General features: G+C 40.9%; 1 protein-coding gene across 3 annotated transcripts in view; it reads left to right on the forward strand.

Annotated features, from left to right (window-relative positions):
* Nucleotides 1-23,121, forward strand: part of LOC113162374 (endonuclease V) — a 53,702-nt gene that overhangs the window by 4,490 nt on the left and 26,091 nt on the right. For all 3 annotated transcript variants that reach the window (XR_003298816.1, XM_026360459.1, XM_026360460.1), the window contains exons 3-8: nt 618-752; nt 2,231-2,270; nt 2,395-2,507; nt 7,522-7,590; nt 7,772-7,900; nt 20,947-21,016. Coding sequence is in view for 2 of the 3 variants with exons in the window: in XM_026360459.1 (XP_026216244.1) it covers nt 618-752; nt 2,231-2,270; nt 2,395-2,507; nt 7,522-7,590; nt 7,772-7,900; nt 20,947-21,015 (555 nt within the window). In the remaining variant the exon portion in view is untranslated. The remainder of the gene's footprint in view (nt 1-617; nt 753-2,230; nt 2,271-2,394; nt 2,508-7,521; nt 7,591-7,771; nt 7,901-20,946; nt 21,017-23,121) is intronic.

The following is a 23,121-nucleotide window of genomic DNA, read 5'->3' on the forward strand; positions in this document are numbered from 1 at the left end:
CTTTTTGTGAATGTCAGTAATATCTCTGTTTAACTACTTTATGTTTAATACAACAATATCAACCATTGTTTAATATCTTTACATTCACCTAATCTATTTTAGTCCAGCTGTCAGCAGTCATTTTTACAACTGTGCTATTCTATTTCAAATCTGTATAACCTTCCTTTCTAACAGCGCCGCTTGTGAACACAGCAGGTAACCTAAATAGAATAACTTGTCTGATGGTCAGAATGTGTTCACAGCCTAAAATCAACAAGAAGTAACAGATGTTTCATATTGTGCCAGATGGGGCATGCTTAGCGATCATATTGAACAGCTTGTGTTTGCATCTGCTGACTTGCCCTTAAATACATTGTTGGGTGGACACATTTGGCTGAAGCACGCAGCAGTTGACCCCAGACTGTCTGACCTCTATGTAGACCCACAGATGTACAGTAGCCTACGTATCCCATACTGTTATTACATTACAACACTATTATTAATAGAGAAACACAAGTAGGCTGGTTGTCAACATACTGCTCAAATGCAAATTTATAGGGCATAAATGTCTGTGGATGGACCCGTGAATCTAAAAAGATCATAAAATATTAACCAGCGTTTCCGTCTCCTGCTGCAAGGTGCTGTATGAGGACAGTCAGATGGTGACCCTTACGGCCCCCTATATAGCTGGCTTCCTGGCCTTCAGAGAGACCCCTTTCCTCCTGGAGGCTCTGCAGCGGTTGGAGAGGAACCAGCCCACACTTCTGCCTCAGGTCGGCCTCTAGACATACGCATTAATGAGGTCCCATGTTCAGAACAATGTGTCTTCAGTGTGTTGAAGGACGTCTTGTCATGAATGTACATCTGGTACTTCCTCTAAGTAGAAGAGGGAAGGCTATGTTTCACATGTGGATCTTATCATTTAGGAGAAAACAAATATATTCAAGGACCCAAAATGACATTTAATAAGACTGTAGAAATCATTAGAAACTCATTTGTTCACAAAGTGTCTGCATTTCTTAGTCTGAATGACATTAACAGATGGTGATTCAGAGCTAGGCAGTTAGCTCCTAGCTTAGCACAAGCATCCTTACAGCTTTAATGGTGCAGCGCTGCCGTGCAGTAGACCCAGCTCAAGCCAGCTTGGCTCTGTCTAATGTTAAAAGTGGGCTTATAAAAGCCCCTTTGTGATAGATCACACCTCGTTAAATCCATTTAGCTGACTGATGTTTAGCTGAGACAGCGCGCTAACAAGCTATCACATTAGTTATGACATGTTAACATGCTGGCTCTACTGTAATTATAACTAAATAATCTTATGCTAACTTCGCTGTTAGCATAAAGTACAGCTAGGACTGGGGGTTCTGGTCCTTAATTGTTGAGGTATTTGAGTTCCCGCAAAGAGCGTGAGAGGAAATCTTCCCAAAACTCAAAGAAAATCCAGTAATGCTTTATGTACTCATCCAGACAGGCTGACAGTCTGCTGGCATTACTGAGCTCAGCTTCCCATACTTCATGGACATTAAACCACACTGAACACATCGTACTTACTGTGACTGTGTTTCTATCTATCTAGCTCTTCGTCAAAATGTCGCCTCTCATTCATCCACCCACTCACTTCTGTTTGTTGCGGCCCACACTTCTTCCCACTACACACACACACACACACACACACACACACAGTCCAGTGACATTTAGCCCTGGACGGATGCCGTCACTGCAGCCTCTTTATCTTCAACCTTTGAAGAGAGTTTATCCTGTGGCCTATGATTCACACAAGAAATATGTCAGTAGAGTCACCTTTGGCTCCAGGAATTCATCGGTCTTTTGGAGTTGGCACATCAATTTAGGATTTTCTGCTGTCTCGCACACTGCATTTGGCTGTGTATCAGCTGGTCCGGCAGCTCGGTAGGTAGTGGTAAGATTAGCACACCTCCATGTGGGCAGCCGGGGGTTCAAATAAGGGGCCTACCTCCAGTTGGGGTCCTTAGGCAAGACCTCCCTACACTTACCCTGCTTTTGCCTTGAACCTTGGAAATCCCTTTGGAGAAAAGTATCTGTCAAATGACTCAATGTAAATGGTCATAGCAGAGGCAGCACAGGTGAAAGTAATGACACCAACAGTGTATGTGCTCTGTCCAGGGTTGTGGTTAACGTTATCCATTACACCTGTGCCTTCTCTGCTATGATGGTCTTCAACAATATCTGTGTGTATTGGACATAAATGAATTTCAGCTGTATTCGGTTCTAGGTGGTGTTTGTGGATGGGAACGGTCTCTTCCACTACAGAGGTAAGTCGAACTGCTCTGTGCTGACTCAGGGAACGTAGCTTACCTTTTAAGTACACTACATCTGCCTGCATGAGACAGGAGGTTATGTGGATGCATTTTGAGCTTTGTTTGATTTATTGTGCAGAGTTCGGCCTGGCGTGTCATCTCGGTGTGCTGTCAGGGCTGCCCTGCGTGGGTGTGGCCAAGAACCTGCTGCAGGTGCAGGGCGTGTACAAAAGCGAGGAGCACCAGTCACAGGTGAGACAGTCGCCTCTTTAGTGCCAGACCCATCGTTTACCTGACTCCCACTATGACAGAGCTGCACATTTTGTTTCTTAGCATGGTGTAGAGCTGTGTCATTCTGTGGGTCGTCTTGCACAACATGTAACACATGATAAAGAAAGGTGTGTACAAATGTTATGAAATATAATTTGTGTTATGAATACAAGATCTTATGAAATATCTGTAAGCTTTGATGGGTGTAGATGAAGAATTAAACAGTGTACTTTAATCATTTTTGTGTTTGAGTGTTGATTACTCACTGGATTAAAAAAAAAAAAACTGAAAATGTCAAAGAGGGACGTAGCAAAGGACAGAATCCTTAATTATTTTGTGTGTGTGTGTGTTTGTGTGTGTATAATGTGCATAATGTGCCGAGTGTGTGCCTGAACTCACACTCGGCATGTTTTGCTTGTGTGTGGGTGCATTAGAATCGGTGTGTAAACTGTTTTGACAGTGTGACTTTTATTCCAAGCCAAAGCCTCCTTGTGTAGTCAATGCTAAAGAGACTTTATGAGTACAAATCAAGCTGGAACAAACACCTATTGGTCACAGATTACCTGTGGGAGAGTGACATCTGGATGTCTTTAATATGTAAATGTTCACTTTGTTTCTGACGGGAGCCTCAGTGATCTGTTGAACAAAAACAAATTAGATTTAAATCTGTCAGATGAACAGGCGTCTGGCTGCTGTGTGTTCAATAGTGAAATAAGCACACAGTAGTGAATATGAAAGATAAGATGAAGAAAAGACTTCAGAAATGTATGCTGTATCAAGAAAGTTGTATGTTTTTTCATGATATGATGTAACCTGTCAGCAACAGCTGGACTGTCTCGCTCCCTCATAAGGATTTCTATTAAACATATTAACATTTCTGGCATTAGAGTAACTATGGTGGCACACCATGCCCTCCACTATTGGCACTGTTGTAACTTCTACACGTGAACGATAGAGAATATAATGCACATGTACACACTTGTTGTAGAAAAGGGTTAATTTAGAAGATTTTACCAGGGCTGGGGTCAACTGACCACTGCCAGGCTTTTTTCTGTGAGCCTGGTTCACAGGAGACTTCAATAGCACCTCTCTGTATTGAGATGAGTGATGGAACATATTTGTTTTTATTTAAAATAAAAAAAAAATTAAAGTAACTTTACAACATAATTGGGGAAGTCTAATTTATCCATCCATCTGTAGTCTGAACAACTTGTCCTCTTAAGAAGCTGTCATTGGGTGAGAGGTGGGGTCTATCCTGGACAGGTCTCACACAGACACAGGAGAACATACAAACTTCACACAGGTCGGTTCCTGAATTTAAAATCGGGTCCTTCTTTCTGTGAGGTGATAGTGCTAACACCACACCAGAGGGCTGCCCTCTAAGAAAATTATAATTTCTGGATTTGTTTTAGTCTAGTTTGTTTTTGGGGTGGGGCTTGTTGGGAGTATGGCTGGGGGGCGGCTTCCCACCCTTGTCCCCCCGTAGATCTGCCTCAACTTGTAGATGATTGTCAGTCAGTTAAGGACAGTGATGGATATTTCTAGCAGTGATGTGAAGTGCTTTTCAGATGTTTCAAAGGGAACCAGAGTGGACAGCTTTAGCAGTCATCTAATCCACTGCTAACTCAGTTAGCAGCCAATACACTCTCTGTTTCTAACCCCGACAGTCTTCATGTAGTAGTGTAACATGCTAATTCAATTCTCTTTAGGAGTGTATCCATCTCCTTCAATTAGCATTAGTGGCTTTGGCGTCAGAAAATGTTGGTTTGTGTCTGCCGTGGGGAGGAACCTGATCTCTTTGTTTACTCAGGACTTGTTCACATTTGAGGATACCTGCTGATGGGATCTGGGCCAAACTCCTGGTGTCTCCTACATGTTGATATTGACTATCAGCCAGTGTCAACATTACACGCACATGTTACATTTTTTGGCTCAGTCTGCTGTGGATGAAATTTTAGAACTCCCATCCGTCCATATTGATGTAATTGGCACTCCCTGGGGCTCCGTTTAATTTATCCACAGGCACGCACTCGAGTCAACACCGGCTTTGGCATTTTATTGCTTGGTGGAAAATTAGCTGAAAATTAATCTGTAAAACAAAACCCATATCAGGATTCACATCAAGTGCTAAAAAAATTAGACATTTTGAAATAAGATTAACCATTACTGGATCTACATGCACACCTCCACGTACCACTGACTCCCATACTCAATAAGAAGTCAGAAAGAGTTTCCAGAAGCATTGCCAGTACAGAGAGTTTTCAAAAACCAATATGCAGTCTGAGATGTGTCTCTGAAGGTTACAGACAGAACGTTCTCTCTGTTGCGGTAATTAAATGTGTGAGTCTCAAGAGTAAAGGTATGTGTGTGTCTTTATCAGGCGCAGGTGCACAGAGCCGTGAAGGAAGAAAAACAATTTCAAGCAAAAGTTTGGCGTGCATATATTTTGCAAATACACATTCTCATTTGTGACAGGATGACCTTGTGGTTGCTAACATAGAGCGTGTGTGTGTGTGTGTGTGTGTGTGTGCATTCAAAATGGTACAGAACCTGTACAACATCTCATATTCAACCTTAAAAATGCTTCTTAAAGGAATAGTTCTGAATATTCAGGAAATATTAGAAATTGCATGGGAAGTTTGTGTAAGACTAGCTAAAAAGCTGGAGCCACGAGCTGACACCTTGCCTACAGTGTTTCAGGCTCAGGTTGCTCTTACACTTTGTATTGAATGGCATAAATAAGATGTAGGGACAGACCTGAGGGTGGTGTTGATCCCCTCATCACACTTTAGAAAGATGGTTAATAGTTTTTCAAGGAAAATTGAAGTATTCCTTTAAATTAAGACATAGTTTGATTATAATAATAAAATAATATTTTTTGTTTTACAACAACAATAATTTAATTTCTGTGTTAAGTTATTCTGTCTGTGTGTAAATATATATATATATATATATATATATTTACACACAGACACAGCCCACCAGCAACCAATGTGTCCAAGAAGTGGACCACCAGAAGTGTCCTTGCAGCTGAATGCCCTGTCAATGGGCTGCTGAGTCTAAGACAAAACAAAAAGGATGAAAGAGGAGAGAAAATCTTTTTTTCCTTTCTGTCCTTTTTTTTAAATATGGAAAATATTCTTGTTGCAGTTGCTCAGTGTTCTTAACATCATTTTCATTTTGTCCTTCTGTCCTTGATCTTTTAGCCTCCAGTGTAGCTCTCCTCCATCCTCTTTCCTTGTCTCACTTTCTTTCTCTCCCTTCTCATCTCCTTTTCTTTCCTCTCTGTCTTTGTCTCTTTCTCACTGATGGCCTGGCTGGAGCTCAAACTAGCATGTTATTGATGACTCGCTCTGTCTTTCTGACTTCTGCTGTCCTGGCTTCAGTCCTAGTCTTGCTTCAAAGGAGCCAAGCCTCTCTCACTCTCAGACACACGCACACACACTGCTAGCCTCATCCCAGCTGGGATTGGAGCCCCTGTGTGGCCCCTAACCGTCTCCCTGCTGGCTGCTTGCTGTAATCAGTCATAGTAGAGCAGACACCCCATCCATCATTGAGGCTAAGCTCCCTTCATCGCTCCAGCCCTTAACCCACAGCACACCTGTCAACAGCGGCACACATCACTACACTACATCTGACTTTGCACCGTCTCTTCGACTGCAAGAGCAAAACTTTAGTTCCTACAGAAGAAAATCACTAATGATAAATATGAGGCTTTTTTTTTTTATATGGCAACAGCTAGTCTGCTAGCTACTAGTTCTTCAGAACAGTTCTGATGCCAGGAGAAAGACCTGAAATCCACCACAAATCAAGTAGAGGACCTGTACTGAACCAGGAGCTAAGGAGGTGGAGACCACAGACGGATCACGGACCAGAACATGGCTGAAGGAACTCAGCCCTGATTCACTGTAACTGGACAGTTTTCAGCTGCCGAGGATGAACAGGCAAACAAGACCCTGCTGCCAACTGGCTTTCTTCTCCATCACTTCCAGGAAACTCAAATGAGTTGGCGAACCTCAGACTGATGCTGGATTTCTCAGTTTAAAGAACCTGTTGTTGTTTTTATCTACTGTATCTCACCTAATTTCATATCATTATTACTATAATGCTATGGACCTTTTCTGTATTTTGTACTGTATTCTGGATTTATTCTGTCCAGTTGTTTTTACATTTTGAAGTAATTTTGATGATGATGTAATTATGTCGCTAAAATGCGAATTTCCTCTTCACAGATCAATAATCTTAGTTTAGGCGTTCCTTTCTTGTAAACTTACAGTTGTAAATACAGACCAAGTTTCAGGTCCAGTTAAGCTAAAATCCTTTGATTTTAGTCCTTAAAATCGAATCTTAATGTCTAAATCATGTCTCTCATACTTCAGGTTTGTAATTATTCATTGTGAATAAAATGTGCAAATAACAATGCATCAGAACTGGATCTCACAACAGTGGATGATAAGATGAGGCAGAATAATGATGTAGGAACTGGGCTTCATAAATAAAGCTTGATTTGATCTGACTGGATTAATACTCCTCTCTTTATCAAATTTCAAGCTTAAAGCTGTAATATGCAACTTGGACTAACACAGCATATCTCTTGAAACCTGTCATTGATACAATGTGACACAGCCTCTCTCCAACCTTGATACCTTGATGTAATGCAGTGTGATGTAATTCACTAATGTTACTGAAGTGCTTGTAAAGGCAGAGCTAGAGGATGACAACATTTTTACTTGATTCTTAGAATAATTTCTGTAGGAATTAGCATTTATTCATGTATTCAAACTATTGCGTCACTCTGAAGGATGGTTTATTCCCATTGTGGAAGTTTGAACCATGGCTCCAACTGGACATTCAAGTCCAATAACACAGAGGTTAAAGAGAAAGAAAACAGAATGTGAAAGCTGCACAGCAGGCTAATGGTTTCATTTCAGTGCCATTTGTTTTAGCATGCTGTACATCTTTTCTGACTTTGATTTTTGTTTCTTTGCCCCCACAGATCGCTTCTCTGAAGAAAGGAGGAGACAGCTTCCCGCTCACAGCCGCCTCAGGCAAAGTGCTCGGAAAGGTGCGGCAGAGGACAGGTGTACACAAAGACAGAAACAAATACTTTTAACAGGTTGTTTTCCTGCTGCTCACTTCAAAGAGGACCTCTCTGTTAAAAGTCAAACTCAGAGTGTGTAAGACAGTCACAATCAGAAAGAGGTGAATGACGAACAGTTACCACACACCTCTCTCTTTGTGTCCAGGCGTTACGAAGCTCAGACAAGAGCTCTAAGCCAGTGTACGTGTCTGTGGGACACAAGATCAGTCTGGACACAGCTGTTCACCTCACACACCGCTGCTGCCGCTACAGAGTCCCTGAACCCATCAGACAGGTACACACACACACACTCACACACACACACGCACCCACACACACACACAAATATGAGCTTCCTGTTGAGTTTCCAGCAAAGCAACTGAAACAAAGTCTGTCCTGGAGAAAAGGCAGAACAAGAAACAAAAGATTCAGTGATCAAATAAAACAAAAGCCGAACTCATCAGCTGCGAGGCACAGTGCTGTGTTGGAGAGACGCTGCTCATCACTTGTGTAACAGCATCCTGCTGTGAAGCGGTGATGTGTGAGCATCATGCAGCATGGTGCTTTTCCAGGGACTTGCAAAAATGGAAGGAACAATGTATGCAGCAAAATTAGCGATGCTATGAATTTTAAACTAGGTGTTTTGGGAGCCTTTTATTATTCCAGTGCTAATGCAGATAACCATATAAACAGTTTCATACAAATAATATTAATACATTTCTAATAATAAATATACAATACATGAATATACAATATTAATGATGATGAAAATGATCTAAGACTAGTTTGTCAAAGATGTAGCATAGACAGAATTTTTTTTTCCTGCTGCCCCCTATCAAGAGCTCTACAACTCATTTAAACTTTTAACTAAAAGGTGTCTCTGTGGAGTCAAAACACCAGCGGTGTCTTGAGGTCACATGCAGGGTAGTTTGTTGATACAAGATTCTATGAATTTCAGGTTAGAAAAGTGCAAAAACAGGCTCCTATGTCTTTAAATTCTACGCCCCATCCCGCTTTGTTCTGATTGGTCAGCTTCAGTGGGCTGAACTCCTGGTGGTTGTTCCAGGTGGATGTAAGAAACTCATCTTTCATCTTTCAAACTGTACGCATGTCTTCCTCAAGCTCTCGTTGGTGATCAATTTTGAATTAATTAATAATAAATGATTGTACCCAATGACAAACATTCAGCTTAAGTGAGTTTAGTGTTTACTGAATCCACTTTTGGACTTTTTGAGTTTCTTCTTGTGTGACACTAATTGATTCACTGTACTTTATTTGTTTCTGCTTGTCAGTGGTTACAGCCTTTATTATTAGATGATGTCATAAACTCAACTGAATCATGGCCCAGAGGTGGTGATTAGGATCTTTATGAACTTTTCTTTATGTTCCCATTGTTGATATTGCCCTGCTACAGCTGTACCCTGCTTCTTGCATCTGTGACCCTTAACAGTATAAGTGGGTATAAAAATTTAATGTCTGAATGGGAGGTTTTATAACTTTTGTGAGTACTGCAAAATAAGCCATAGATTTCAGAACATTATGTATTTTCTTTAAAAGAAAATCTTGAAAACTTTAGTCTTTAAAACAATAAAATACACATTAACTATCATTTTAGGGAAGAAGGAAACTGAACTGATCCCTCAGGCTCTTTCTCTGCCACTAGGCTGTGCTGTGTTTCTGCTGTTTAACATGTAATTTCTTCCACTGCACAGAAACACACACACATTTTTGCATGGCAGTCAGTGTGAGGACACTCATTGATATGATGCATTCCCTAGCCCCTTACTGTTGCGTGGGCCATGTTAATTGTTTCATTTTTTAATTTATGACGCGTACTGTCTTACCCTAACCATCACAACTAACTGTCTCACCCTAAACCAAACCCTAAAATTGCTCTTTAAACACCCTTCTCATTGTGAGAACCACCAGCTAAAATGTCTTCACTTTTTTAAAAATGTCCTCAGTCCAATGGTTAAAAAATCATACGGGTCCTGACAATAACAGCCATACACACAAACACACACACACACACATCTCAAAATCAGTTTTTCGCCAGGGGAGCTGCACTAGCAGCGGCTAACTCATCCACTCCTCTGTGTGTGTGTGTTTATTTCTTCAAAGTGTGAATGTGATAGCTGGTGGGAGGAAGAGGGGGCGGCAGCAGGGACTGAATGTGGGCATCAGAGAGAACAAGGGACACCCTCACCTCCCTCTGTCCAACTGTTTTCCTTTCTCTCTCTCTGTCATCCACATTCCCTTTTTTCTCCCTCCTCTGCCCCGTGTTCTCGTCTCTCTCTCCATCTTTCCCACAGATGCAGTATTTTCTATTCTCTTTATTGCTGACATCACAGGAAAGCCCTCATAGATCCAGTTCTGTTGAGCGTCGTGTTCAGAGTTGAACTCTGGGTTTACGTCGCTCTTTCGTGGGCAGAACAAGATTCATGTCTCAGAGGCCTGTGAAATCTCTTTTGCAACTTGTGGAGAAAAAAAAATCAAAAAAGCCGTCATTGTGACAGGAGGATCCTCTGAATTATGTAACGGTCTTTGTGAAGTTTGCAGATACAAGAAGACGTGCTGTGGTATCTTCCCCTCTGTCTAGACACTCATTATGGTCAACAACGGGAACAGGACAGAGAGGTCAAATTACAGTTAATAAATATCTAACCATTCACACTCAAAGGAATTTATCTCTATGTCACTCAGTCTATGTGTGTGTGTGTGTGTGTGTGTGTGTGTAGCTGTGCTTCACCAGGGAGACACGCACAAAGGAGCGATGGGTTTGACACTCGGCTTAGTTAACAGTCATGGAAACTTGACTTGCTCGTTAACAGGACAATAAGTTACTGAAAAATATTTGTTCCATCAACCCACATCTCATAGAGGCTCCACATAGAACACGAATACAGACTCATTTCAGCTCCATCAGTGGATTGCATTTTTGTTCTCTGGTCTGACCAGGTACTATTTTAGTGGGTCATTATGGGAAATGTAGGAATTACACACTAGAGACTAAAAATCAGAATATCTCTGCTCACTGCTGCACCCAGTTGGATCATTTTTTACTTTTATTTCAGTATTATGTAACACACACGAATGACCCTTTAAAAAATCCAAAATAGTGACCAATGCTCCTCACAGCTTCCTCTAAAAAAACTCAGTTATTTTTAAATGTACTATTTTGGCAGCCAAAAAAACACATGTATTACATTTAAATTAAATGCACTTCAAGCGTGTTCTTAATAGGTAACTGTTACTATTCTTACAAAGTTATTGCACACCTGACCCTTTTCTTGTTATTAAATCCAAAACTTGCCTCATTCATTGTTTTCTATAGATCTTAAATGATCCCGTAAGCAATAAGTAACTTGGCATGGTGATGTAATCTATATATAGTGTTTTCTCTTTCCACTAGTAGAGCTGAATTGTACTTTAGTACTCAGTAATCATGACTGACTGAGGTAAAGTGACCTAATGCTTCCGCATAGAGTCAGAGGAGCTGGGTGCTCTCTTTCTAAAAGACAGAGTGCAAATTAACCCTGCACTGTTCTGTTTTTTTTCCTATTCACCACCCTTCTCTCCACCATCTAATAAGATCCTCTCACCTTACATCATGAGTGAAAAAAAACACCCCTCCTTCCACAGCTTGAGAGCTCAGAGAGAGAGAAAGATGAAAGGCAGAGATGACATCATGGTTGGATTCTGCAGCGAAGGCTGATGTGTGAATGCACTGCAGCAGAATCCTCTGTACCACAGTGGAAAAGCTAAAGCACACACATACAGTACACACACGCAGAAGACCAGACTAATTCACACGCCATCTCAGTCATGCTCCCTCACACCATTAAATTCTCACACTCCTTCTGTATCCCACACTTCACTTGATAAAGCCTAAGAGAACCTGTGATGAGAAGTAGATGGCGAACAGACACCTGCCTCAAATCATCCTCTGCTTTTTACTCTGTGGTCACCTTGGCAGGAAGAGAGTGACAAGTAAAGGTCGGAGAGAGGAAGCTGACACATCACAGGGATGTTGCATTAGTGACCAGACCAAAAAAAAAATCTGAGTTGAACCCTGCAGAGGCACTTAGTGGGATTTAGTTCGTTGTCTCATAGACATGATAAAAATAAGTTGGCAGCATATCATAGCCAGCTAGTGTTTTTACTGGCATGCTGCCATCATCTGAGGTGGGACTGACTCTTGTGTTGATGTGTTAATTCTGATTAGCAGAGACTTGAAACTTGTAGCAGTGTTGTACTACCTATTTGTAAATTTAACATCAACTCGAAAATGACTAATTCTGCAGGAAAATAAGGGTTTAGATACGCTGCAGGTGCAGGTAAATGGAATACATGTAGTGTTTAGATCCACTCACAGTAATTGATGTTTGTCCACTTTTTATCGTAATCTTTAATTTATGAGGGCAATGAGGATATGTGCTGCATTTCTGTGTGGCTCTGTTTGACATTTACAGGTTTCTCTGTTCTCTCTATAACCACAAAAGCACTTATATTAGGCCCATACTGTACCTTCTTAGTGATCTTCTATGACGATTTGTGGGACAATGGGTAAACAACACCAATTGTCCCACAAATCGTCATAGGAAATTGTGTGACTGGTTCTCTTGGCATTCTTTCAATTCATTTTAATGAACTATGATGCCTGTGGAGCCAAGAACATCCTTTAGTCAAGCACAGCAGGTCAGCAGAACATGCAAATGTGTGTTTTCAGTCATAAATGATTGTCAATTAACCTTTAATTGATTTTAATTGGAGCACTTATTTCAGATTAGTCCTCTAAAAGTGAAAAACTGTCATTTACACAACCCAAATAAAAGATGACATATGAAAAGAGCTCCAACAATTCGTACTTTTACAAAACTGTTGCTCTCATAGATGGACAGTTCAGAGAAAAACCATCAGCATCAAGGCAGCAGAGTTGTCTGCTTTACTTATTTCATACACTCTTCCTTGTTAAAGCTCTTGTTCCTACATTACCCACAATGCACTTGGGCCGCCAGCAGTTCAGTACATATTTGGATGTTGAAGCCCCCAGGATTAGCGCTGGGCAGTGATGTTGGTGTAGTGGCAAAACCAGTAGTAGGACAACTTCCATGCTGATCATGTGACCCACACAGTATGCTGCTATAATAATTAATTGGTCCAGTGTATCTAATGGGAATTCAAGCGTTCTCTGTTCTGTATCATCTTTGGGTTTTGGACAGTTGGTTTCACAAGGCAGATGTGAGTTATAAAACACTGGCATTTTTCACAGTTTTGTGTCATTTTACAGTCTGAACAAATAATCGACAGACTAATTGGCACATTAATCTGTAATAAACTATTAGTTCCATGCACAATGAGGTTATTTCTCATTCACTCTTTTTGCCAACAACCACTGACGCACATAAAAGCGGGTACGCACCGGCACATCTCCACTTCCTTCCATCCTTTCATTCAGCAGTCAGTTAAAAGCTGTAATGGACAGCAGCCCAGCTGAAACCTAATTGTCTACAGGCCTAATGTTCCTTGACAAACATACGGGTGCTTTGTTAGACCGCCTCACTGGAAATGAGCAGGAAATTGGTACAAAGAAGTAACTGTGACGGATTGTGAAGAGTAAGCCCATATGCACACAGATGACAGTAACATTAACACCACCTGGTGGTTTTGTGGATCAGGAAATCGGGGAGATAGGGTTGTCAACTATTTGCGGGGTCAGTGGTTGGATCCCTGCCCCCTCCTTACTAAGTGTCCTGGGTCAAGATACTGGACCAGCATCTTCCTGTGGCTCAGTTATTAAAGCATCTGCCAAATAACTAAATGTAATGTAAGTGACGAACTGATGAAAGTCTTGTTGCTGACTTCTAAACATCCCATTTTGCGGTAGCTTCATAGAAAAGTCTGACACTTGTCTTCACCCAACAGGTTTGTGTATGTTGTTGTGTCATGTGCGGTCTTAGCCCATATTTCATCTATTGGATGTTATTTCCAGGCTGAAATCTATTACTCCCCAATCCCCCCTGCCCCTCCTTCTCCACACACACTGATGGGAAGACATCTACTGATAATGGGACTCTGAGGAGCTGACTGAGACAGAGTAACAGCTTACTTCCAGACCTTTCCTCTCTGTCTGAGTGCTCTGTACTGAGCGGAAGTCACTAATTATGTTCCCTCTGCCTCTCTACAGCAGTCACCTGTACACTACCGACTCTCACTTTGTACTTTAAAGTTTGCCTTGCTTTCTGTGAAGCTGTTTGCTGAAAGTATCACAAGGATTTGACTTTGCAATGTTTTTCCATGGTTGCAATAAAAAAACCTTCTCCGTACTGTCAGATCCTTTGGATACCAGATGTGTACAGTTTCCCTGCTTAGAATTGATAAATGTGGATCCATGCTCCAGTCCCCATTTTGGGTTTTCATACCCCCCATCAAATCAGGCTGGAAGACAGGAAATGTAAAGGCTGCACAGCTGTACCGCCAGACTGCAAAGACAGATGGAATTTCAGTGTGAATGATAGGCGATGGGGAGCCTGAATGTTTAAAATAAGAGAGGAGAGCAGGTTTTGTGCAGACATCAAAGACACGGATATATTTATGTCTAAGATGCAAGGATTTCTGTTTGCATTTGTATTTGCAGCCTGCAGATGTAAGAATATATCCTGCACCATGGCAGGCCATAACACAGTTATGTGTGTGCATGCGCACTGTGTCACCAGACTGTGTATGTCTGAGGTGTGTCGGCTTGCTCCTCACTCACTTTTCCCAACTTTCACTTGTCTCCTTGTTCTCCACAACTTTGTTCATCTTCACTGTACTGTTTTTTTTCCTCTTCTCTCATCGCCATCTCTCATGCATCCTCCACCCTCCACCCCCCGTTGCTCAGCCTCCACTCTGAATAATTCAAGCTTGTGGAGCTCGTGTATTTTTGGTTGTTGTCACCTCTGCAGTAACACAAACACAGCCTATACTAGCGAGCCAGCATGCACACACACAAACATATAGGCATGCAGCCCTGCCAGCATGTGTGTGCACACAACACGCAGATTCACACAAACGAGGCTGCCGTCAGCACCGAAAAAGGTACCAGGCTCTGTGAGACTGCTGAGACTCACAAACTACAAAGAGTCATCCTTACAGGGATTTCACACTATCACCGTGCTCCACCCCATCTCTGCTCTGCTATCCCAACAATGAATAATAATTTGTCTCACTTTTCTTATGTCTCACTTTTCTGTCTCCCAAAGTTGCACAGAGTTGGGCTGTAGAGTATTGTGTGAGGAAAGACAAGACTGGAAAAACTAGGAACTCCCAGTTCTTGCTTTTGGTCACATTGATCCCTTTTCACTTCTATTGGTTTTCATGTACAGGCCGACGGTTCTGTTGAGGTGTACATTTATGCAGTTATGAACGAGTTAATTGTTTTTTTCTGGCCACTAGGGGACTGCAGAACACTGACATCACTTAATGAAGTTACAATACTGACTGTGTTTAGGGGCACACAGAGCAGCACCTGCATCATACATACATAGATCAAACATTCACTCTCCTTTTAGCTCTGTTTCCGGTCTCTACCAGTTCCTGAGGGAAACTATTATACTCTTTAGCGGCTGAATGATCTATTATATGTGATCAGGTGCTGGGCTTTTAGCCAGGTAATCGAACTAATAGCTTTATGTTGCATTGGCAAACTATGTTTTTGTGAGTGTGAACAACACATTGAGCTGAAAGAGGCTAAAAGAACAGAAATGTGCAGCCGATTTTTATGGGAATGTTATTACTTTTGCAAGGATTTGCCATAAACCAAAGTATTGGATAAACTAAAATTTTGATTTGCTAGAAGCAAATAGTGGAAAGGTCAGGAGATCAGCAAAATCATTATTCTGGCTAATAAATAATGCCAATTCATCAATATGTCTAGATCAATTTAGTGGACCCTTGTTTGGCTGACCGAAATTGTCTCAGGCTCTAAAATATGAGGATTTAGTTTGATCTTTTTCATGTCATGGTGAATTGAACATCTTTGTGTTTTGGACTAGGACTTGATAAGATGAAACCAATCTGAAGATGTCACCCTGGATTCTGAAAAACAGTGATGTTATTTATTTATATTTTCTGACATTTTCTGAATTATGTTATAGATAACAACTGACAGATCCATTAATAATGTAAATATGGAATCGGTAATTCCACCCACACTCTTGGCTAGACTGTCATATGGACACAAAGTCAACACAAAGTCAACACAAGTCAACGTGAAAAAACTTGAAGTCTTGAAGGAAAAAGTCTACACAGCCAGAAAACAGTCAAACCTGACAACTGAAGGGGTAACACATCCCTGCAGTGCCTCTCTGGTACCAGGGCCCCTTCAGGCCCCACGGCTGTCTAAATGTTAATATATGGCTGTGTGACATTCTAGTGCTGCAGCCGCTGGACCTCCACAGAGAGAGCAGGAAGGCTGGAGAAACACGAAAGAGCAACCCTGTGCTGGGGATGACACTGAGAGAGGTGTAGATGAGAGGTGAGACTGAGCTTTGAGGTGGAAGGAGAGAAAATGAAGCAGGAAGATCTGGAAGGAAGGGTTTCCTGATTGGAGTGATAAAAATGGTTTGGCTTGAAATAAATATAAGCAAGAGAAAGTGAAGCTGCGGAGACTGAGAATTATACTAATGATTTAGACAAGGAAGGAGAGATATAAAAAGGAAGAAGGTGTGCAGCACTGTGGCATAGCTGCAGGGCTTAAGAGGCTTTGAGGGACTGGAAGATAAAGATCTGCCCAAGGCCAGTGGACCAAAGCCAGGACTTAGACACCTCTGCATGTGTGTGTGTGGTCTGAATGTACCAAAATGCCCAGCAGAGAGTCAGCAGTGCACATCTGTTCGCCTTTGCATTCCCACCTTTCCAGGGACTCTGAGCAGAGGATAACATTTCCGACCTGACCAGATTTCAGTCAGGGGTTTATTTTTACTTATCACTGACTCTCTGTCACATTCTCTTCATTTACCACAGTGTTTTCTGCTCCTTTTATCTCTGTCAGCTTGATAACCTAGTACAAACCACATTGTTCAGTTCAGTGTTGTCTAAGGTTTGGTCATATTAACACTGCCTAATTACAATCCAGCCTTGTAAATAAATGTTGTAGGAGTGAGTATTTGGTGAAAAGTTGAATTATCAAGCTCAGATCTGTTGTAGTTCTCTGCAAGTAAGCAGTGAACTTTAACATTGTGTTTGTTAGTAATAACAATGATATCAGTATTTCCTAAGAGTACCTGTACAGTACAGTATGTGTTTATATTCTTGCAATAACAAAGATGACAAAGATTAATCTTCACGTAGAGAAGGAAGATCCACTTCACCTCCTCTGTCACAGATGAATATTCCAAAATTGATGACTTAGTGAAATGTTTGACAGAGAAAATTAAACAGAGAAATGTCAAAAAAAATTACTAAACATAGCAGTGTTGAGCTGGTCAAAGCAACTTCGCACTGTTGACCCTAGCACACTGTGAATGCAGTCAGGTCCAAAAGTATTTGAACAGTGACAATCAGGAAGTGTAGATTTTCATTTTAAATTTAAGGGGATCTGCCAAGAATTTGATTAACTGTTGGCTGGAATGACAGCTATTATTGACAATTAATGACAAGTAGTTTCATGACCGTGTATTGTCTCTTCCCTTTATATTCTAATGAAGCAGACAAAAGACCTGGGGGTGGGTCTAGGGTGTTCAATTTTCATTTGGTAGCTGTTCACTAGAACTCTTAATGTGAGGTCCAAAGAGGTGTCTATGCAAGTGAAGGAGGTCATTACTAGGCTGAAAAAACACTATAAACCCATGAGAGGCACATTCAGAATTTAAGTCGCCAAATTAACAGTTTGGTATTTTCACAAAAAGATGGAATTTACACCAAAAGGCCTGGAAGACCATGAAAGTCAGTATTTTGCCATTGGTAATGATAAACCTCTTCACTACATCAAGCCAAGTAAATATCAATCTTGGAGAAGTACTCCTGTCACTGTCAAATCCACATTCAAGTGACGGGTTTATGAATACAGAGGCTTCAGGGTGCTTCAAACAAGGTGAAAAGCAAACCACATCAAACATGCTGGACGCAGTGTTAAGGCATTATTGTGTATAGAACCAGGCCACTGGTAGAGTTGGGTGATATTATGGTGTATATAGTCTCCAGATGTTTTTAAAAATAGCATCTGTATCAATTTAATTACCATCAAGAAAAAAGAAATGATAAATAAAAGCTGGTATTCCTGCCAAGCTAAAGACCGAATACGTAGATGATGTGGTGCGCAGGTTGATGCAGTTATTCACATTCATCGACCCTCAGTACCATGTAGGATTCTATTTAAGTAAAGGAGAGAGTAGTAGGCAGACAGTATTACTGTTTACTGGGGTATAATTTGGAGTAGGTATTAAGGACCTGACTGCTAATAAGGGTAATAGGATGAAATCTTGAAGTGTATAGGGCTTTACTGTTTTAGAGATTATTGAGCAGATGAATAACAACCCAAAACATACTGAAACTAACTGTATATCCAAAGGTGAAGTGAGATATTGTCGTATTTCTCCTTAACTAAACTCTATTCTGCGGTGCAACAGATCCACACGTTGAAACCTGAACTATTAATATTTCATTAACACATCATTAGTAGGGTAAAACTAACCTGTCTCACAATGATCTAAGACCATGTCATTAGTGCAAAAAGAGAATTGTTACTGAACCAAAGTTTGCTAATGTTGCCCTCAGTAAGCCGATAGTCACAGGCATGCCACAAGTCATAATGGTCCGTCAAGAGGCCCCATGATGTTAGCATGCCAACATTTTCCTTGTGATGATGCTAGATTAAAATTCAATCCTATACAAAATGTTATGCAATCCATCTCATAGGCCACAGCTGACAGGCAAAGGCTGTTGCTAGTGTGGCTGAACACTGATCCATTGACCATGAATGCTATTGTGACAAATAGGACACGGTATTGTGGTTTTGCTGACACAGGTAAAGGCGTCATCTTCAGCATCAGGTCTGCGTCCTTCAAGCAGGACATGACTGACAAAATGGATGGTTCAGTGTTGTTGTTTTATTGTGTGTTTTGTGACATTTTAACTGTGTGTGTGTGTGTGTGTGTGTGTGTGTGTGTGTGTGTGTGTGCTGAAGCTATGTTTTCAGGATGCAGGGTGAACTCATGGTTTCTTTAATGGAAATGTGTGCAGACACTCTCCACATACACACAGACACACTTAGGTACTTGCTGGCAATTCACATCTAAATGGCATAAATGGTATCAGATGACTGTTTGATCAGAGGAGACTAGGTTTATGAACTCAAACAGCTTCACTGAATCAAAGCATTGATCAGAAGCTGGTGGGCGTAGCTTCTGCTTGATGCCTCTGGGAAGAAGACAGCACAAATTGGACGAAAATAATCAGTCCGAGCCTTGTTTCTTCTTCTTTTTGCCATTATGTCAATTAATAATAAAAGTAGTGTCTCCCTCCCCCAGAGACCTTTGCAGAGATTTGAACACATGAATCTGAAGGCAAGAGCACTTATTACTAACATATAAACACAGACATATAACATGTAACATTCATTTCATCTTACTCTACAAATTAATTCTGGCCTGTCCCTTTCTTTTCTTCGGCTTTATGTTGCTCAGTGCAGCACCAGGAAAAAAAAATGCTGCTCCTAAAATATCCTGTGTTTAGAGCAGTCCTTGAAGGTATCAGCAGCAGTCCTCCTGTAATGTATGTGGATTAGACAGGTTTCAATCTTTTGTGTGGATCAATTAGTGTGGTTGAAGTTAACCTAGTGAATCTCCAGAGGGGGAGAGAGGAGGAAAAAGAGCTTCAGTAAAGTGTATAAAACTTGTTGGGGCTCTGTACTGTAGGGTGCAGTCTAAGCTTTTTCTGCCAGTAAATGTGTCTAGACCTTAACTACACAGGTGGCTAGTTAGCTTCCACGTTAACTCCCGACGAGGCTGTCTGAGTTTACACGTGTTGCACCAAACTGTGAATGTTTGGAACAGCGTGCTTCGGATGCTGCGACGCACACATTGCTGCAGTAGAAGTGTTCAGAGTTTGTTACTGCTGTGATGGTCTGCAGCAGTATTCCAGTATCACAATATTTAATAATTTAGTAGACCCTCCCATCTTTTCATCTCTCATGCAAGATGTTTGTTTAAATGTGTGAGAGAACGTCTTAAGACAACTACAACAACAACAACAGAAAAAAGGGATTGTAAGGGTGGGTTATACTAAACTGAAAACATGCCAAGTATTAAAGAGGTGTTATATACTGTAAAGACTGTTACTATCTTTAGAAACAACTATCTCTCAACTCAGAATTCCTTATTAAATTGCTGTAGTAGGGTCATTTTTGGGAAGAGGTGAGCTATGTTGTTGCCCTTGGGTGTCACGACCTACAGGGGCAAAAGTGGGGGGAAGATATACCACATAGACCACACAGCATTGTAAGGGAGGCAACATCAAGTTTCAAAAAGAGGCTGCAATCAACAAATGTATTCTAGGAAATATATATAAACTGTAGCTTTAAACTACAGTTTATATAAATTTGTAGGTCTAATCCATGCCATACTGTAGGTGCACTCAATGTTGTATGATTAAAATAACTAGTGAATAAGTAAATATCCAACATTATCTAAAAACTGCAGTGCTACAGCTGCCACATCATACTGTATGTGTGTACTGTACAGTATACATAATGAATAAAATAGGCCCTAACATTGAACTTTGAGGCACACCACACATTTACTTGGTTTCTGACTGATAATAGCTACCAGAATTATGTTAACTCTTTAGCTGACTGGATTACAAGCACTAAATGAACAGTAGAATGATTTTTTTTCTATAGTCTCTCTGACTGAATTGACAGTTTTATTTTGTTATATGAACCATTAGTTGGAGAGAGTAGCCCAAAGCAAAACTGAGAAAAACTGCACACTGTGGAGGAAATCATAAAAAAGATTATATAAGTTGTCCAAATAGGGGCGCTGTAATACCCTAATGATGTTTAGATGGAGATACAGCCTAAGAGACTTCTCTACAAATACCCAACTGTGTAACAGTGATTTATGCTGTTTGTTGGATTTGGGAGCAAACAGAAGATCTCAGTTTGTTCTGTGTAAAGCCAGCTTCAAAGCACTTAATTTTAATTTCAGGCTCCAAAAAAATGTGCTCAGTGTGTAAGGGCGTTCCTGCTCACCTCTGATCGCAGCTGAGCAACTGAAAACAGTTTGTGACAACTTGTTAAATATGGAACTTCTCTCTTTTTCACTTTTTTTTCTTTCTCTCCGTCACCCTGCTCCTCCACAGGCTGACTTTCACTCCAGAGAATACCTTCGAAAAAACTTCCCAGCTGCAAATACACAAATCAAAGAGTGAGGTAAGTGACAAAAGATGCAGTGTACACTGTGTGCGATCTCACACCCAGTATACACACTCACACATACAGAATATACACACAAATCACTTGTGTATGTGGTACTTTGGCACATGGTGAAAGGAGTGATTTACACAGTCTTAAAATAGGATTAAAAGCCACAGCAAGTGACTCATCGAGGAATTTCCCCAAATCCTAAAGTAAAGTCAAGTTTGCTGGTTGATAGTCAAATCATTCTCATCTAATTTGGTGTTTTAATTATTTATTTTTTTATTCAGATGAGGATTTACAGTGGTATCTCTAGAAAAAAAGAAAGATTAATAGAATAATACATTCCCCAGTGATTTTTAACTTTCACTCAAAACTTTCATTTCAAATCGTCCCTGTGGGGTTAAAGTAAAATAAATACAAAGAAAAAACTGGGAAATGTAGAAACAATTAAATGTTAAAATAAAGATAATGTTACTCCATCCTGCTGAAACATAGGAGGAAATGTCAACCTGCCAGTGGTCAGCTGTCGGTTAGTGCCTTTTGCTTTAGTGTTTGTGGTGTATCTCACATCGTTGGCACTCACTGAACCTGTAAGTGACGGCTCTTCAGACAATGGAACTTGTTGAGTTCACTGTCGACAATGTCACTGATTAGCTCAAAATCAGTACCTGGGAAGGAACTTCCTGCTAAATATATTCTTTATTAGAAAGTAGCTATAAACATCTGTGGTGACGAGAGTGGTGTCAAAATGCTAAGCAAACACTGCTTTCCTTGTGATTTGTACATCTGCAGTTATCTGAGTAGTAGTATTGAGTGGTATTTAGGAGAGAGAGTTATTTTCCTGTTGTCTGCAGTCCCTGCAGTGTGTATGCAATAGTGCATGTAATAGTTGGCAACATCTTTGTCGCCACTAGCTCTTTGATTCGGCTTAGTGTGTCTCTGCCCTAAGAGTTTAAAAGCCTTTGACAGGTTCTCTGCATTTTTGGAGGGGTGTGGATAGGGCACAGGTTAAACAGAGGCACACAGGCAGAACCTCAACTACGAGGAGAGAAAAAGACTTTGATCGTTTGATTCTGACTCACAGTCCAACCCTACCTTCCTCATTACCGATCAAAGCAGCCGTCCGTTGATCACACTTAGATGCTTCAAAAACTCACCATCATCATTCACTCGCCTCATCCAAACTGAAGTATTTTCAAACGTGAAGAGAATCCAGCATTCAGTGCTGCTGTGGAGCTGCTTGTCCCACTCACAGGTGTGCTCACAGTTGCGCACAGGAAGGCACTCCAGGGTGTGTGCAGTCACATCCCTCAATGTACCCTGCTGGGAAACATAATGGGATGTCCGTGTTCATCCGCTCAGAAACTCCCTGATGTGGTGAATCCTCTGAGCGCGCTGCATTCTTTGATCAGCCTCTCTACAAAGAGACAGGGAGAGAGGCTTTGTGCTGAGTAGGCAGGGCTGCTGCAGGTTCCTTGAGGCCTTAACCCAGCTTTACCCTCTCATTCACTCAACAGGCTGCAGGCACTTTTGATCAGATGTGTAACCCACCAGCTAAAGCTGGTAAGTCCAGTGCTTCAAGCATGTGATCCTTTCATTTGCTTTAGCAGGGTTAGAATTAGTTTGTTCACCGTTGTCACCAAGACACTTTGGCAGGGTCCCACTGGGACCAAAATAATTGCCCTGACTTTTTCACCCAGACCAGACCACAGATACGCCACCAAACCCTCCCCATCTACAATAAATATAAATAAACAATAAATAATAAGTGTAAACATCTACTGCATGTGTCCACTTCGGTTACATTACATTTGCCTAACCTGGTCATTAATGGACACAAATCAACAAAGCTATTACATGTTACATCTGTCTCTGAACAAAAGCAAAAAACATGAACTTTTTCACATCAACTCAACACATTCCTCCAAATGTTCCATAGTAAAAGCCATGTTAAGAAATAAAGGGTTCCTTTCCACTAGACGGCTTTTACCTTGAAACTGATGGTGACAGGAAGTGTTGTTTGTATTCATATTAATTATTGCAGTAACTTTAACAGTTAGAAAGCATATTAAAATTAAATATGAAATATACTTATCAAGCAGAGGAAATTAAAAATA

Source organism: Anabas testudineus, chromosome 1 (assembly GCF_900324465.2).
Source record: "Anabas testudineus chromosome 1, fAnaTes1.2, whole genome shotgun sequence".
NCBI classification, from domain to species: Eukaryota; Metazoa; Chordata; class Actinopteri; order Anabantiformes; family Anabantidae; genus Anabas; species Anabas testudineus.